The 15,166-nt window shown below is 40.1% G+C and overlaps 1 protein-coding gene across 2 annotated transcripts in view; it reads left to right on the forward strand.

The window, feature by feature from the left end:
* Window positions 1-15,166, forward strand: part of LOC137288120 (multidrug resistance-associated protein 1-like) — a 41,566-nt gene that overhangs the window by 22,455 nt on the left and 3,945 nt on the right. The window contains exons 12-27 of one of the 2 annotated variants that reach the window (XM_067820516.1): window positions 81-218; window positions 603-749; window positions 1,723-1,807; window positions 2,481-2,547; window positions 2,723-2,849; window positions 3,352-3,528; window positions 3,770-3,937; window positions 4,333-4,531; window positions 5,667-5,775; window positions 6,047-6,203; window positions 10,597-10,831; window positions 11,763-12,073; window positions 12,744-12,943; window positions 13,867-13,993; window positions 14,452-14,553; window positions 14,898-15,044. In XM_067820516.1, the coding sequence (XP_067676617.1) occupies window positions 81-218; window positions 603-749; window positions 1,723-1,807; window positions 2,481-2,547; window positions 2,723-2,849; window positions 3,352-3,528; window positions 3,770-3,937; window positions 4,333-4,531; window positions 5,667-5,775; window positions 6,047-6,203; window positions 10,597-10,831; window positions 11,763-12,073; window positions 12,744-12,943; window positions 13,867-13,993; window positions 14,452-14,553; window positions 14,898-15,044 (2,496 nt within the window). The remainder of the gene's footprint in view (window positions 1-80; window positions 219-602; window positions 750-1,722; window positions 1,808-2,480; window positions 2,548-2,722; window positions 2,850-3,351; window positions 3,529-3,769; window positions 3,938-4,332; window positions 4,532-5,666; window positions 5,776-6,046; window positions 6,204-10,596; window positions 10,832-11,762; window positions 12,074-12,743; window positions 12,944-13,866; window positions 13,994-14,451; window positions 14,554-14,897; window positions 15,045-15,166) is intronic. The other variant, XM_067820517.1, reaches the window with a different exon arrangement.

A 15,166-nucleotide genomic window follows, 5' to 3' on the forward strand; every position in this document is an offset into this window, starting at 1 on the left:
GACTATCGTTATTCATATTGAAACACCAAGAAACCTGAAATTTACTGTCTTTTTTCCATCTTTTTTTTTTATCTTTTTAGGTTCTGAAGCTGTATGCATGGGAGGAATCTTTCAAAGGAAAGATTGAAAAAATACGTAACATGGAGATTCACTTCTTGTGGAAAATCGCTCTGTACTTCTCTGCTGTTACCTTCTCATGGACAGCATCACCATATTTTGTGAGTATTCATTGGTTGTTGTACTGAAAATTTGTGGAACATACTAAAAAGAATGCACTAACTACTTTCACTATTATTGTCAGAATAAGTTACATGGCCCCAAAAACAACCTCTCTGCTGATAAAACTAGCTAAAATGATTTTGTCAAATGCTGTAATAAGCTACTGGTGAACCACCTCCAGTGTCCTCCTTTAATCTTTTCTCTTCAAGGGCAATGGGGTACCCTAATTGTTAAAGTGTTCGCTTGTCAGGCCAAAGACCCAGACTCGATTCCCTACATGGGTACTGTGTTAAGACCATTTCTGGTGTTTCCTCTGTGATATTGTGGAATATTGCAAAAGTAGCATTAAGCTAAACTGACTCACTCACTCTTTTCTCTTCCAGGTTGCCTTGGCGACACTAGTCACATACGTGTTCATCTCGCCATCTCACTACCTGGATGCTAAAACAACATTCGTGGCAATAACCTACTTCAACGTCTTCAGGGTGGCCATAAATCTAGTTCCCATGGTTGCTACAGATATTGTTCGAGTAAGTTTCAAACGTTTGTAGGATGCAACTTGTGTAACACTTTAACATGTCACTTATAACAGATTCATGAGAGTTCAGTTATTCATAGTCCTTGGTTTTGCAATCACCAGATTCATCCACTTGTATCCTTGAGGTTGTGTATCCACAAGAAGCCAGTGAGACATGAGGGGCAGTAGGGTAGCCTAGTGGTAAAGCATTTGCTTAACATGCTGAAGACCCAGGTTCGATTTCCTCATAGAGGTACAATTTCTTAAGCCCATTTCTGGTGTGCCCCACTATGATATTGCTGTTAATGTTAATCAATACTCATGCAGTGAGACATGTGACTGGTTGTATACCTTGAGAGAACAAAGAGACATGTGACTGGTTGTACACCTTGAGAGAACAAAGAGACATGTGACTGGTTGTACACCTTGAGAGAACAAAGAGACATGTGACTGGTTGTACACCTTGAGAGAACAAAGAGACATGTGACTGGTTGTACACCTTGAGAGAACAAAGAGACATGTGACTGGTTGTGCACCTTGAGAAGTCAGTGTGACATGTGACTGGTTGTGCCCGCTTGAGAGAACAAAGAGACATGTGACTGGTTGTGCACCTTGAGAAGTCAGTGTGACATGTGACTGGTTGTACACCTTGAGAGAACAAAGAGACATGTGACTGGTTATGCACCTTGAGAAGTCAGTGTGACATGTGACTGGTTGTGCCCGCTTGAGAGAACAAAGAGACATGTGACTGGTTGTGCACCTTGAGAAGCCAGTGTGACATGTGACTGGTTGTGCCCGCTTGAGAGAATGGTGAGACATGTGACTGGTTTTGCACCCTTGAGACAGCTGGTGAGACATATGACTGCTTATGCCAGGAGTTAAGCCAGTCCACTCCATGGAGCCGACAGATCCTGTACAATATTTTCTGTGTGTTCTGTGTATGAAAGAACTAACGAAATGTCAGAACACATTGGGTTTTTTTCCAGGCCAAAGTATCCCTTGAGCGGATTAGCAAGTTTCTGAGGCATGATGACCTAGATGAATCAAGCATATCACACAGTCAGCACTTTGGTGAGTTTGGCTGTATGAACGCCATTATAATTCACCACAAAACTGAATTGTATCAAATAGCATATGTTATATTTGGGATTACACTTTCAGTGTGTTTTATGGACACATGAAGATCTTGGGTAGAATAGGCCTTCAACAACCCATGCTTGCTATGTAAGGGAATATACTTGTCGTAAGAGGCAACTAACAGAATCGGGTGTTCAGGCTCACTGACTTGAGTGACACATCATTGGTTCCCAGTTCTGCAGATTGATGCTCATGCTGTGCATCACTGGATTGTCTGGTCCAGACTCACTTATTTACAGACTGCCCGCATATAGCTGGAATATTGCTGAGTATGGCGTAAAACTAAACTAAACTCACTCTCTCACTCTCTCACTCTCTCACTCACTCACTCGTTCACTCACTCACTCTTCATTTATGACCACATCATGGTATCTGACACTTTGTGGGGGGAGTATATATACAACGTCATTGTAGCCTTTAAGAAGCTGTCACAACATGAACCAGGAATTTGCACATTTACGTGTGGCATGTCCTTGACATACCCACTCATTGTGGATAGCTCTTCTGGAACCTCTGTATGCTGTTGTAAAGTTGAAATGTTTTGTGTATCAGATAAGCTAGGTGTAAAGTCATTTTTCTTGTAAGGACATTGTTCAATCTTTCACAGATGATGCTGTTACTATGGAGAATGCATCTTTTGCCTGGGAACCTGAGCTGGAGCCTTCGCTGCAAAAGTAAAACACACACATGATTGTTATTTCATCAAGATAAAAGTAGACTTGTAACTTTTAAACATTTACATATATATATAATTGTCATACGTGAACAGGTTGTGGATTGAGGATCAGAATGTTTACACTTTAATGTAAATTGAGAAATCAGAGGCTTTATTTTGTCTCATTTTCAAAGAATCAACCTCAACATTCCTGAAGGCAGCTTAGTGGCAGTGGTGGGTCAGGTGGGGGCGGGAAAGTCATCCCTGGTGTCTGCTATGCTGGGTGAGATGGAAAAGATGGAGGGATTCGTCAACATGAAGGTATGTTACACCTGAAGACTGTTTGTTGGGTAGATGCTGGTTTGAGAGTAAGGTGGGTATTGGGATGGGGGTTTAAAGGGAAGAGGGGTCATGAAATATGGAAGGATTTGTCAGCATGGGGGTTTGGCATGTAGGGATGTTTAAGGTTCATTTATCTTTACTGATAACAATTTGAGGGACATCACTCAGGTGTGGTGGCGCCATTTCCTCTTTGTCAAGCTCAGTATGATAAATTAGCTGCTGGAAAATATATACATACTGGTATTGAAATTTGAAGTAATTCACTCCTTCCTTTTGAGCAGTGATGATTTAGGAACTGAACAAATGTTTATGTGTTGAAGATATCAGTCTGAAGTCCTTAATGGTGAAGGAGAGCAATATTTTAGGGTTTTTTTAGGAAAGCAAATACTTTATTTCATTCAAAATGCAGTGGAAGGTCTGACTAAAGTTCTTTGAATACATGTATTTCCAATCAGATGAGTTTTTTTCTGCATGTTACAAGGGAAGTATAGCCTATGTTCCTCAACAAGCTTGGATCCAGAACGAAACCCTGCAGAACAACATCCTCTTTGGGAAGCCAATGGATGAAAAGCTGTATGACAAAGTGGTCAGTGCCTGTGCTTTAAACAAGGATCTTGAAATATTATCAGGAGGAGACCAAACAGAAATAGGAGAAAAGGTAAACACATTTCACTAGAAGAAGTACAGTGTTTGATCCAGTCATTCCTGACAAAACAAACTGGCCCTGTCCTAGACACGTCTGGATTATTTCTCAGTTCTTGTCTGAATATATTCAGAAAGCAGTTAATTTACCAAGTTCATTGCTTATATATTTCAGAAGTGTTCAAATGAGTTACTTTTCATGGAGGAACTATATTTCCACAAATTGATATTCTTCTTGTTTCCTATCTTGTCACCAGGGCATCAACTTGAGCGGAGGACAGAAGCAGAGAGTGTCTCTAGCCAGAGCAGTGTACAGCGATGCTGACATCTATCTTCTAGATGATCCTCTCAGTGCCGTTGACAGTCATGTTGGCAAACACATCTTCCAGCACCTTGTAGGACATGATGGGTTGTTAAAGTCAAAGGTACTACAGCAAAAGATGGGCCTGTCTGTTTATTCATGAAATTTTGGTACACTACACATATTTTACTGTTAATGTTTGTTTGACAAAGTCTAGGCAAACTAAATAAACACTGCACTGAACAAGCATCATTTCGATGTTAAACATTACATCACTCTATTGGAACCAAATATGGAAATATATGAAAAGCAGAGAATTGCTCCATTGCACGGGATTCAATCAATCAAAATACATGCAAGTACATGTATTACCCGTTTCAATACTAGAAGCACTCAAATTCCATTACTCCATGTATAGTTGGCAACCAAACTGCACAATGCTTTTGCTTACAGTACATCCATTAAATTATACATGATCAGTGGAAACCAGATTAAACATGAGTGTTTTTTATCTGGCAGACACGAATCCTGGTTACCCATGGAGTGCACTGGCTGCCACAAGTGGACACAATAATTGTTCTGACCAATGGCCAGATCTCTGAGATTGGTACATATGAGGAGCTCATGATTCACAATGGTGCTTTTGCCCAGTTCCTGACTACCTATCTCACCCAGCACAATGATGAAGACAGTGATGGGGAGGATGAGGAAGATGAAGGCAAGAGTTCCGATGTACCCCCCGCGTTTACATAGAATATTCCCCCGTCCCCGGTGTAATATTCCAACACTGAAACAAGTTCACTGATTGTTTGTTATACCTTTTTCAGTTTATTGAATGTATATTTAGGGTCAGGTATGCATGTCAGTTTGTAACTTTGGTGTTTGATTGGGGTTGGTGGTACGGACAGAACTTTTACTGGCAAGTGTTCAGATTTGTTGTCACCATGTTGAGATTAAAGGGCACCATCACATGCTTGTCACTGAAACTGACATACATAGACCAAGATGGCCACAGTGGCGTATCATATGATACAGAGTATGTATGAATTGCTCAACTGTGATCTGTCCAGCTTTATCATGAAAGGAGTAAATTAGCAATTGAGCTGCATGGCCATAGTTGAATCAAGAGAGATACCTTAGAAATTTGTATGCTTTTTGCGACCTGTCCAGATGATTTGTACAAACATTATATCATTTGTTCTCAGAGTTTGTAGCTAATTCTACTTGAAGAAGGATAAAATGTTTACTGTGTTGTCACTTTCTGTAGGTTTTACTCAATTCAATTTATTTATGATCTGAGACATAGACCAATAGTTGGGAACTGTTGTCCAGAAGTACTACCAGTCTTGAATCAGACAGTGAGTAAACAAGCGTTCAGTTTGCTTGAAAACATTCCAGCAAAGATACAATGAGCTACATGACTGTGTATGATTATGTAGATGCTTATCTCAGTCAGAAAACAAATATATATGAGCGCAAGCAGTAATCTACCATTGCCTACAGAGTTACTGAGACAGATAGATTGGAGTTAGTCTTCTGATCGAGGTGATATGGACATCATATATTGAGAACGTCTGAAAGACCTGTTTCCTTTCATGACAAGGGCTCAGAGTGCCTTGTGTGGAGTAAACTTATGTGTTCACATCCCAGACTGAATGGATTACTCTTGGTTTGCAGGACTATACCCATGCTTTTGGGGATGGTATCTATTAGCCTGAGACTACATTCTGCAGTGGCAAGTGAAAGTCTTGATGTCTGTCCTGCAAGGTCTTTGTCAAATTTGAAAGTGAAAATTCAGATGATACTATTATATGATTTGAAGCAGAATAAGACAAGTGGCATATATGTTCCAGCCCAAGCGATCAGGAAGGGTATGTTGGAGCGAATCACATCTGTACCATCTGAGACTGAAACATCAGGGGATGAGATGATGAGGGGTCACATCATGAGGAGAATAAGGAGGTGGGTCAGTGAATTGTTACCTGCCAAACAGGAACCATCACTGGTATCCATAAAAGGGATGACTGGAAGTTGATATTCTGTTCCTCAGTGTATTTAAATTTCACGAAATCTCAGTTTGGAAACGATTTGCTGTATATAGTAACAGATAACTAGTTCTCAAAAATAGCTTCTAATAATACTTTTCCCTGGTGTCTTAGTCAAATATAAAATGTTGCTTTTGCCAACCTGTACAAGCACCTGCTAAAGATCAAACTCTCCTTGTTGATGACAGACAGTCATCAATGCTCAGTGATGGACAGTCAGCAGACCCTACCCTCCAGGTGTCACTTAGACGAAGAAAGAAGCATGGTGATAAGGTAGATGTCGTACCAGGCAATGCGGCCAGAGTAGATCAACTCATTGAGGAGGAGGAGGTCGAAGTTGGCACGGTAGGTGCAGAATGTGCTTCACACTCAATGCATCAGAAATGCAATGGAATATCCCACAGTTGCAGCAAAGAAGATACTACCCATCATTTGCTTCAACATAGATTGTAGCCACATTCATTACATCAGGGATAATATCCAACAGATGTCTCAGCTTAGGTAGTAGCCACATTCACTACATCAGGGATAATACCCAACAGTTGTCTCAGCTTAGGTAGTAGCCACATTCACTACGTCAGGGATAATACCCAACAGTTGTCTCAGCTTAGGTAGTAGCCACATTCACTACATCAGGGATAATACCCGACAGTTGTCTCGGTTTAGGTAGTAGCCATATTCACTACATCAGGGATAATACCCAACAGTTGTCTCGGCTTAGGTAGTAGCCACATTCACTACATCAGGGATAATACCCAACAGATGTCTCGGCTTAGGTAGTAGCCACATTCACTACATCAGGGATAGTTCTTGCAGCAGAAATAGTAGCCCACAGTATTGCAACAGAGAGAGTAGCCCACAGTTTGCTGCAGAGAAAGTAGCCCACAGTATTGCAGCAGAGAAAGTCTCCCTCAGTATTGCAACAGAGAGAGTAACCCACAGTTTGCAGCAGAGGCGCCCACAGTATTGTAACAGAGAGTAACCCACAGTATTGCAGCAAAGAAGGTAGCCCAAAGTATTGCAGCAGAGAAAGTAGCCATCAGTGTTGCAGCTACTTTGATACTGTTCTCTACCTCTATTTCAACTGTTTGTACTCTTCCATTTATTATGCATAAAATATATATCCTGGCGTAATGTAAATTCATGGACATCTATTTTCGTGCACCTATCACTTCTGGATTTACATGGTCGCTACACATAAAAGTGTGACGTAAGATTTCGTGTTTGTAAACAAGAAGTCGTCTTCTTCTTCCTGCTGTCACAATTCGGAAATCACAAACTTCAAAGTAGAGTTTATTATCCAAAGTTTCCCAGCAAACATATTTTTACTCTTCTGCACTGATGCAAAAACATCAAGATGAAATTAATCCCTAAAAAATAGTTTTCATCCATGACATCATGGTAAAGGGTAATGCTAAAAGGTCATGACCCCAGAAGGTTGGGTGTTGTCCGGGAAAAATAATCCTTATAACTTTACAACAAATTTTCATGAAAAGTTACAAAGTAAAAGCAGTTAATATGACTTTTTATGACCAAATGAAATAGTACTAATCAGTGAATAGCGAACAAATGCTTGTGTCTATTCAGTAAATGTCTCCAAAGGCATGTAGAACGACATTGTTTGTCCGGATTTTAGCTATCATGAATATTGATGTCCTTGTGCACATTTGACTTTGATACTTTCATGTAGGTGATGGCTTTGTCCCGCTACAATAGCGATGTGTCAAATGCTGAAATGTATGTTTTTAGGAACAATTTATATTCATGAAGGTTTGTATAATTCTTGATTTTCATGTGCCTTGTTAATTTGCATATTGTGCCTAAACGTGTTAGATGCGCGAACATTGATTACGCGAGGCTAGATTTATAGCTGCCCTGAAATGTGAATACATTTGCATTCTTTAAGAAATGTTGTGTACTTTTCAGAGCATATGATACAGAATTGTATGTCTCTCACACAGTGCACAAATGGGTAACTGCAGTTACAAGTTTTGCCATGTATTTTTTGCATCAAGACAGTCCTAACTCCTAAATGCTTCAGAAGGCTTAGAACATGCATGGAGGTAACCACTCATTGGAACAACGTTCATTCCTTTTATAATGACCCCAAACATGCGATATTCTGCAATAGCATGTCTTATGAAAGATATAATAGGAAGATATGATTTTCGTTGTGGTCATTCTATTGTAGTCAGATGTTCATCAAAACTGATTCAGGCACTGATTCAGTGGAATTGTTGCATCTCAAGCCTGTGTTGATTAGAGGAGCACTCTTAGTTGTCAGCAACACAGCTATGTCAATGATTTAAAAAAAGGTCCTAATAGATAATGAAATCTGGAGATAGATAGTGTATGGCTGGGGATGTACACTGTCTTTATGGATTTGTGGGCTACAGTTTTCAGCATTCAAACGTAAAAAAATGTTTCTGGGCATAAAATTCTCATTTAAATGTGTAAATCTAAATGTTTATGGTAATGGCTTCTGGGATGACCTCTTCAAGTTTTAGACTGACATGAGCTCAAGCTAAGTAGGCAAAACTGCAGCATACACTGCAGGTGAAAATACATTACACTAGGACAGACATTTAAACTTTCCCAGATTCAAACAAGAATAGCATAGAATACTAACTACTACAGAACACACTCAAAGGTCACATGCAACCCAAAAATCAAACAAAGTTAAAACACAGTTTTTTCATGATATATAATATGCATTGCTGCTTGTAAAACACGAACAAAATCATAAGCGTACAATTGCGATTCAAATGTGGAATATTTTGAGTTTGGGCTTACTTCCCTCGAAACAAAGCCCTCGGAAGACTGAACTCAGTCAAGCAGGTGGGTGTGCACTCAAATGTAACGACGGCTTCCAATTGGCTGGTTCATTTGCTGATACGCTTACGGCTCATTGTGTGTACAGAAAGGTGATCTGTTTGATGGGCCTTTTAGAAGTATGGTGAGTAGCAAGAAAGTAAGATTCTTCATGCATAACAACTATATTTATTGTACTTGATGCATCGTTTCAGTATGGATTTGTATATCATTTTCAAACAAAATCATATACACTAGAAGAAATTGTTATCCATAAAGAATGTATATAGAGATATTGGGTTTTGTAAATACATTTTGTCTGAATTTGCGTTCAATCCAATCAAAAATCATCTCAGTAGAGATGGCTGGAAACTATTATTTGTCCATGTACAAAGCAGGACTTGAAACAGACAGAGATTGCACCAGTTTCCGTCAGATCCAGTCATCCGAGAAAAAAGGATGTAGTTTGTTTGCAACCCACAGACATAAAAACATGTCATGTGTACAAGTATCACACCTGCCTAATTACATAATGTGGCAGAGATAGCACTCAGGTGCACGAGTCATAAATCAATTTATCTTATTTATGGCGCCTAGCCTGATAGGTGTTCAGTTCAAATTGCATGTGGTCAGTGATTGAAGCAGTCTATTGCATATTGTCCTAAGCAGACAGGCAGACATATAGGTGTCAATAAACCAGACATTGAGCTTCCTCTGTGGTAGAGGCTGCTTCCACAATCAGCTAGCCTTTTTTATGTAGCGAGTAGATTATTTACTTGTTTGTGTACACAACCAAGGTAAGACTACTGCTCACAACCTCATACTCCGGGCATGCTTACTGTTTCAAGCTTCGTGAACATATTCACTGCGCATGCGTTATGGGCGCAGCGCAGCACAGCTGTTAAAACCACATTTTCACCCAGCACTGGGGGAAATTTAGTGAATCATTTGAACTCCGATTTCACTGGCCTTTTTTTCATCGCTGCTTTTTTTTTTCAACTATAAGTTGATTTGGCATTTTTGATGATTTATTTCGGCAAGTGCATACTGAAAGGTATCAGAATCTGCAAAGTTGTGTTTTACGTTGCATGTGACCCTTAGTTAGTAGGTGTGAGGGATTTGGCCACAAATCCTTGAATGATGGTTTTTCAGACATTCAAGAAACATTCATTCATTTCTAATCATATGAAACACTGTAAAACATCTCATTAACCATAACTGTTTTCTAGATATATGTCAAGAGTTTTCAGTGAACCTATAACACAACACAGGCATTACAGCACAAACATATAATCTGAGATTACATTATTTGTAATAAATAGATCTGCATATTTAGTTGACTGAAAATGTGTGTCACAGAGCCACACAGTGTAAATGCTTAGCAGTTTCACTGACCATCTCATTTTAGACACTCTGGCTTACCCTTTTTCTTCAAAAAGGGTATTGATGAGATAACACACTTCTCATTTGTGTTCTCAAAATCTCAAAGCTACTGTGCCCTCTCCTAGCAAATGCCATCTTAGCTGGATCTTTACTAACACCTCCTCTGGTGGAGGAAATGTGGAACATACCTATGGGGAATAACTCTGGTCATCACTGCTGCAGACCTTTTTTATTTTTTATCAAGTTCTGAATCAAGTGCAAATCTCTTACTCATATTTCTATTTCTTTTCATAATCTGTTTATATTAATTTTGTAGCTCTTTCTGTGAAAATTTCTTTTTTAAAATTCCAGGTAAATCAGAAACTAGAAACAGAAAATCAGAAACCAGAAAATCAAGACTAGTTAGTAGGTGTATTTGTGTCAACATGATGCAATTAGAACCTATGTAGACTGGACCTGTGCATTTTTACTGAAAATGTAAATATTTGTTATGTATACCAACTGTCACCATGAGATAATGGTGCTTTCCTATTTTAAATTGCAGGTGAAATTACAAGTGTACCTGAGCTACTTCAAGGCGCTAGGTGTCTGGCATGTGGTGTTAGCCATGTCTATGTACGTGTTGTACGAAGCCTTCCAGGTATCGGGCCAGATCTGGCTGAGTCGGTGGACAGACGATGTCACTCTTGGCAACACCAGCCTCCTACCCAACAGCACTGAGAGGAGACAGCGCAATGACTACTACATGGGGATATATGGCCTGTTTGGTGCCTTACAGGGTGGGTATGACTGTTTGGTCCATTGCAGGGTGGGTGTAACTGTTTGGTGCATTACAGGGGGTGGTATAACTGTTTGGTCCTTTACAGAGTGGGTATAAATGTTTGGGGCATTACATGGTGGCTGTAACTGTTTGGTGCATTACAGAGAGTGGTATAACTGTTTGGTCCTCTACTGGGTTGGTGTAACAGTTTAGTGCATTACGGGGTGGGTATAACTGTTTGGTGCATTACAGGGTTCCTGTAACTGTTTGGTGCATTAGAGGGTGGGTGTAACTGTTTGGTGCATTACAGTGTGAGTATAGCTGTTTGGTACATTACAGGGTGGGTGTAACTGTTTGATGCATTACAGGGTGGGTGTAACTGTTTGATGCATTACAGGGTGGGTGTTACTGTTTGGTGCTTTTCAGGGTGGGTGTGACCGGTGCATTAGAGTGTGGGTATAACTGTTTGTACTTTAAAGGGTGGCTCTAGCTGGTGCATTTCAGGGTAGGTATGACCTAAAACATCAAACATACATTTGAACTATAGAGTACTGTCAAAGATAGAACTTTAGCATTTTGATTTGATTTGTTTCAATGGTAATTATGAGACAGATGCACATGATGAGTGGCCATGTTGGAATTAATTTGTATTTAAAAGCATCAAGCAGTCTCAGACTGAAACTGATATAACATTGTTGCTAAAGGTTTATGAATTACAGTGAGTTCATGTTAATCAGCAACATTCAGCAAATTTCATTTTTTTCTATATTTAAACAATATTCCACCTAAAAAGATGATAATCTAGTACATTAGGTAACAAATGCTGACTTATGTCCTCATATTAACCTAAAATCAGAGGGCTCATGCATAGTCATTGTCATGAACACCATGGTTTCAATGTGTGAAGTGCATTTCTTGTGTCTTCTTACAATACTTTTGTCTATTCACAGGTCTGTTTGTCCTTGGCTATGCTTTCCTAATTCACATCCGTTCTGTGTATGCCTCACGCATCCTTCATCACAAGATGCTCACCAATGTCCTCCGAGTACCCATGTCCTTCTTTGACACCACCCCCATAGGCCGCATCGTGAACAGGTTCTCCCAGGACTGTGATGTCATGGACAACCAGCTGCAAATCACTATCGAGATCTGGACTGATTTAGCTGCCCGGTTTATTGCAACAGTCATCATCATTAGTTACAGCACTCCCATATTCCTTGCACCGCTTGTTCCTCTCTTCATCCTGTATGTGTTTATCCAGGTGGGTTACACTCCTAGGGAAATCTGTGGAGGATTTGACAGTTTGCTTGTATGGGGGAAGCATGAAGCCAAATCAGACCTGGGCACTTATTCTTGAAATGTTCATAAGAATACTTAACTTTGATCGTAGCCAATGTTTTAGGAATAGGTTTAAGAAGTTTGTAGGGCTATGAACATTTCGTGACTGGCTAAGCTGTTACCCTTTTCTTTTCCAGTTTGAGACCACAGACCTCTTGATTGTCTGAGGAAAATCTAGGTCTTTGTGGGACTACTGGGCCTAGATTTTTGAAGCTGTCTTAGTGCTAAGATAGTCATAAGTGCCACACATTAACATTTACTTACAACTGTCCTAGCGCTAAGAGAACTTAAAAAATCCAGGCCCAGGACTGTCACTTGTTTTGGGGAAATCTGGAGTAGAGGTGAACCAAAGAGTCGTTTGCTTGCCCCTACCCCTGTGGAAAATTCTGAGAAGCCCCAAGCACCATGCTCCTCTGAACCATTTGGGTGAACCATCTGAAGCTGAAAATATACTAGTATAGTGTTGAAATAGGTAGCCTTACCTTCTCTCTGTATATCAGGGGGAAACTTGGATTTTAACTTCTTGGATCATCAAAACAGAATCATGAGATCATTTACAATGTGTTAATGGTGTATGAAAACACTGCTTGCAGAGATTTTACGTGACGACATCCAGACAGCTGAAGCGACTCGAGTCTAAGACAAGATCCCCAATCTTCAGTCAGTTCAGCGAGACACTGTCTGGAGTGAGTGTCATCAGAGCATACAAGGCCCAGGACAGGTTCATCCTGGAGTCCGAGGCAAAGGTGGACACAAACAATCGATTCCTCTACAGCGGCATTGCAGCTAGCAGGTCAGACATTGTAGTCAAGCTTGTGATATCTAGAAGAACCAATGTGACCTTAGGACATGTTATTCTTTGTAGTTATCTGCTCACACTTCATGTATTACTTTCTATACAAACTGGGTGATAGGTAGCCTAGTGGTTAATGTATTCACTTGTCATGCCGAAGGTCTGAGTTTGATTCCCTACATAGGTACAGTGTGTGACGCCCATTTCTTGTGTTCCCTGCCATGATACTGCTGGAATATCTGGAAGCAGCGTTAACCCATACTCACTCACCTATGTATGCATACATTTACATAATACAGGTGAACCATGAAGATATAGGATAGAATAAGCCTTCAACAACGCATGCTATAAAAGGTGACTCAGCTTGTCGCAAGAAGTGACTAATGGAATCGGGTGGTCAGGCTCGCTGACATGGTTGACACAATATTGGTTCCATTTGCATAGATTGATGCTCATGTTGTTGATCACTAGAATGTCTGGTCCAGACTTGATTATTTACAGATCACTGCCATATAGCTCGAATATTCCTGAGTATGGCATAAAACTCAACTCACTAACTCATTGAATACAGGGAATCCAAATATGATTGCCTCATGTTGGGTTAGGTATGTCTCCTTTTGTCATTACAGTCAAATCTGATTGGCTTGCCACACACAGGACTTTGTGAAAGGTCTTTGTGGCCAGATAGGGTGGGTTTTAGCATGTTCTCACGTTTTTCCAGTCCCAGTCTTGGAATACCTTTGAGCAAACAATTCAGAGTGCCAAAAACCAAGTGGTTTTTTCACATGGCAAACTTGATCATGAGTTCTGAAACATTGAAACAAATGGAAAAGAAAATGTTTCTTGTTTTTAATACATAGAACCAATAATATTTCTTCAATGCTTCTTTACTGTTTACTGAAATCTTTAAACCTCATGACCAGATGGGTCGGTGTGCGTATGGAATTCTTGGGGTCAATTATCGTCCTGCTGGCATCCGTGCTGTCAGTGGCCACTCGGAACTCAGTGACAGGAGGAGTTGTTGGACTCTCGCTGTCATATGCCACAGAGGTCAGTTGCAGTTTTTATCACGTCGTCAAGGCAACCCTATCATTTCTCAGTAGGCAGAGGACAGAGGTGTAGCCTAGTGGTCAAAGTCACACACTTGCTTGCTCACTCACTCACTCAACCCACTTAAAGTACATTTTATGTTTATTCTGCTTACCTGTTACACATCCAGGTTAGATCTTTGCAATGGCTGGTACATTGAAAGCTGTTCAGACATGTGGAGCAAGTCATACCTGTGTATCTATACATGGTGTCCATTTTCAATCTTTTCATTAATATATCCATTAATATTAAGTGTTTTGTTTGTATATTTTAACTTTAGAACTGCTGTGGCACAACAATATCGCCATCAACGTTATTATTAATGTTCTGTAAGATTTGTTGCTGTCTGCTCTAAGATTTGTACTAAAGTCCAGATCATATTAACCCTGGTTATCTGTTATTTGATGTCAATTACGTAGGTTCTGGGCGTCCTAACATTCCTGACACGTCTAACGTCTGAGGTGGAGACGATGATAGTGTCGGTGGAGAGGATACAGGAGTACACCCAGCTCAAGCAGGAGGTAAACTACTTCAAGAGACATATGTTGGAATCTGAACATCATTGTGTTAAAGGCATCATTAAGTTACGCTTGCATGACCTGTCATGTGACATCCTCAACAACGTCATGTGGATAGATCATTTGCTTGGAGATCAGAATGATATTGGTCTCATATAAACATGGCATGGTACTTGTGAAGTGTTTAGATGTATCCTTAAAACAATATTTTTGTTTAATTTTACTCATCCAATCTCAAGAATAAGCTGCAAACATTGACCTGAACTCTTGGTTAGAGCTACCAGAGTCAGGATATAGGATCTCAGAATCAGTCCAATTCTTACGTGTATGGTGATATGACTGCCCAGGCTCCAGCATGCATTGAAGAAACAAGGCCTCCATCCAACTGGCCTCATGTTGGTGCTGTGACCTTCAAAAACTATAGCACTCGTTATCGACCCGGACTAGATCTCATCCTCAAGGACATCAGTTTTTCTGTCAGTCCTGGAGAGAAGGTTGGTTGAAAGCTTGCTAACATTGTGTAAATATGTTCTCAAGGCTGATACAGTTTTTACAAAACTAGATATATGAATATTTATGAGTCTGTCAGATGAGGCGTTTCATGTTAACAGTGATG

This window comes from Haliotis asinina, chromosome 6 (genome assembly GCF_037392515.1).
Source record: "Haliotis asinina isolate JCU_RB_2024 chromosome 6, JCU_Hal_asi_v2, whole genome shotgun sequence".
Lineage (NCBI taxonomy): Eukaryota > Metazoa > Mollusca > Gastropoda > Lepetellida > Haliotidae > Haliotis > Haliotis asinina.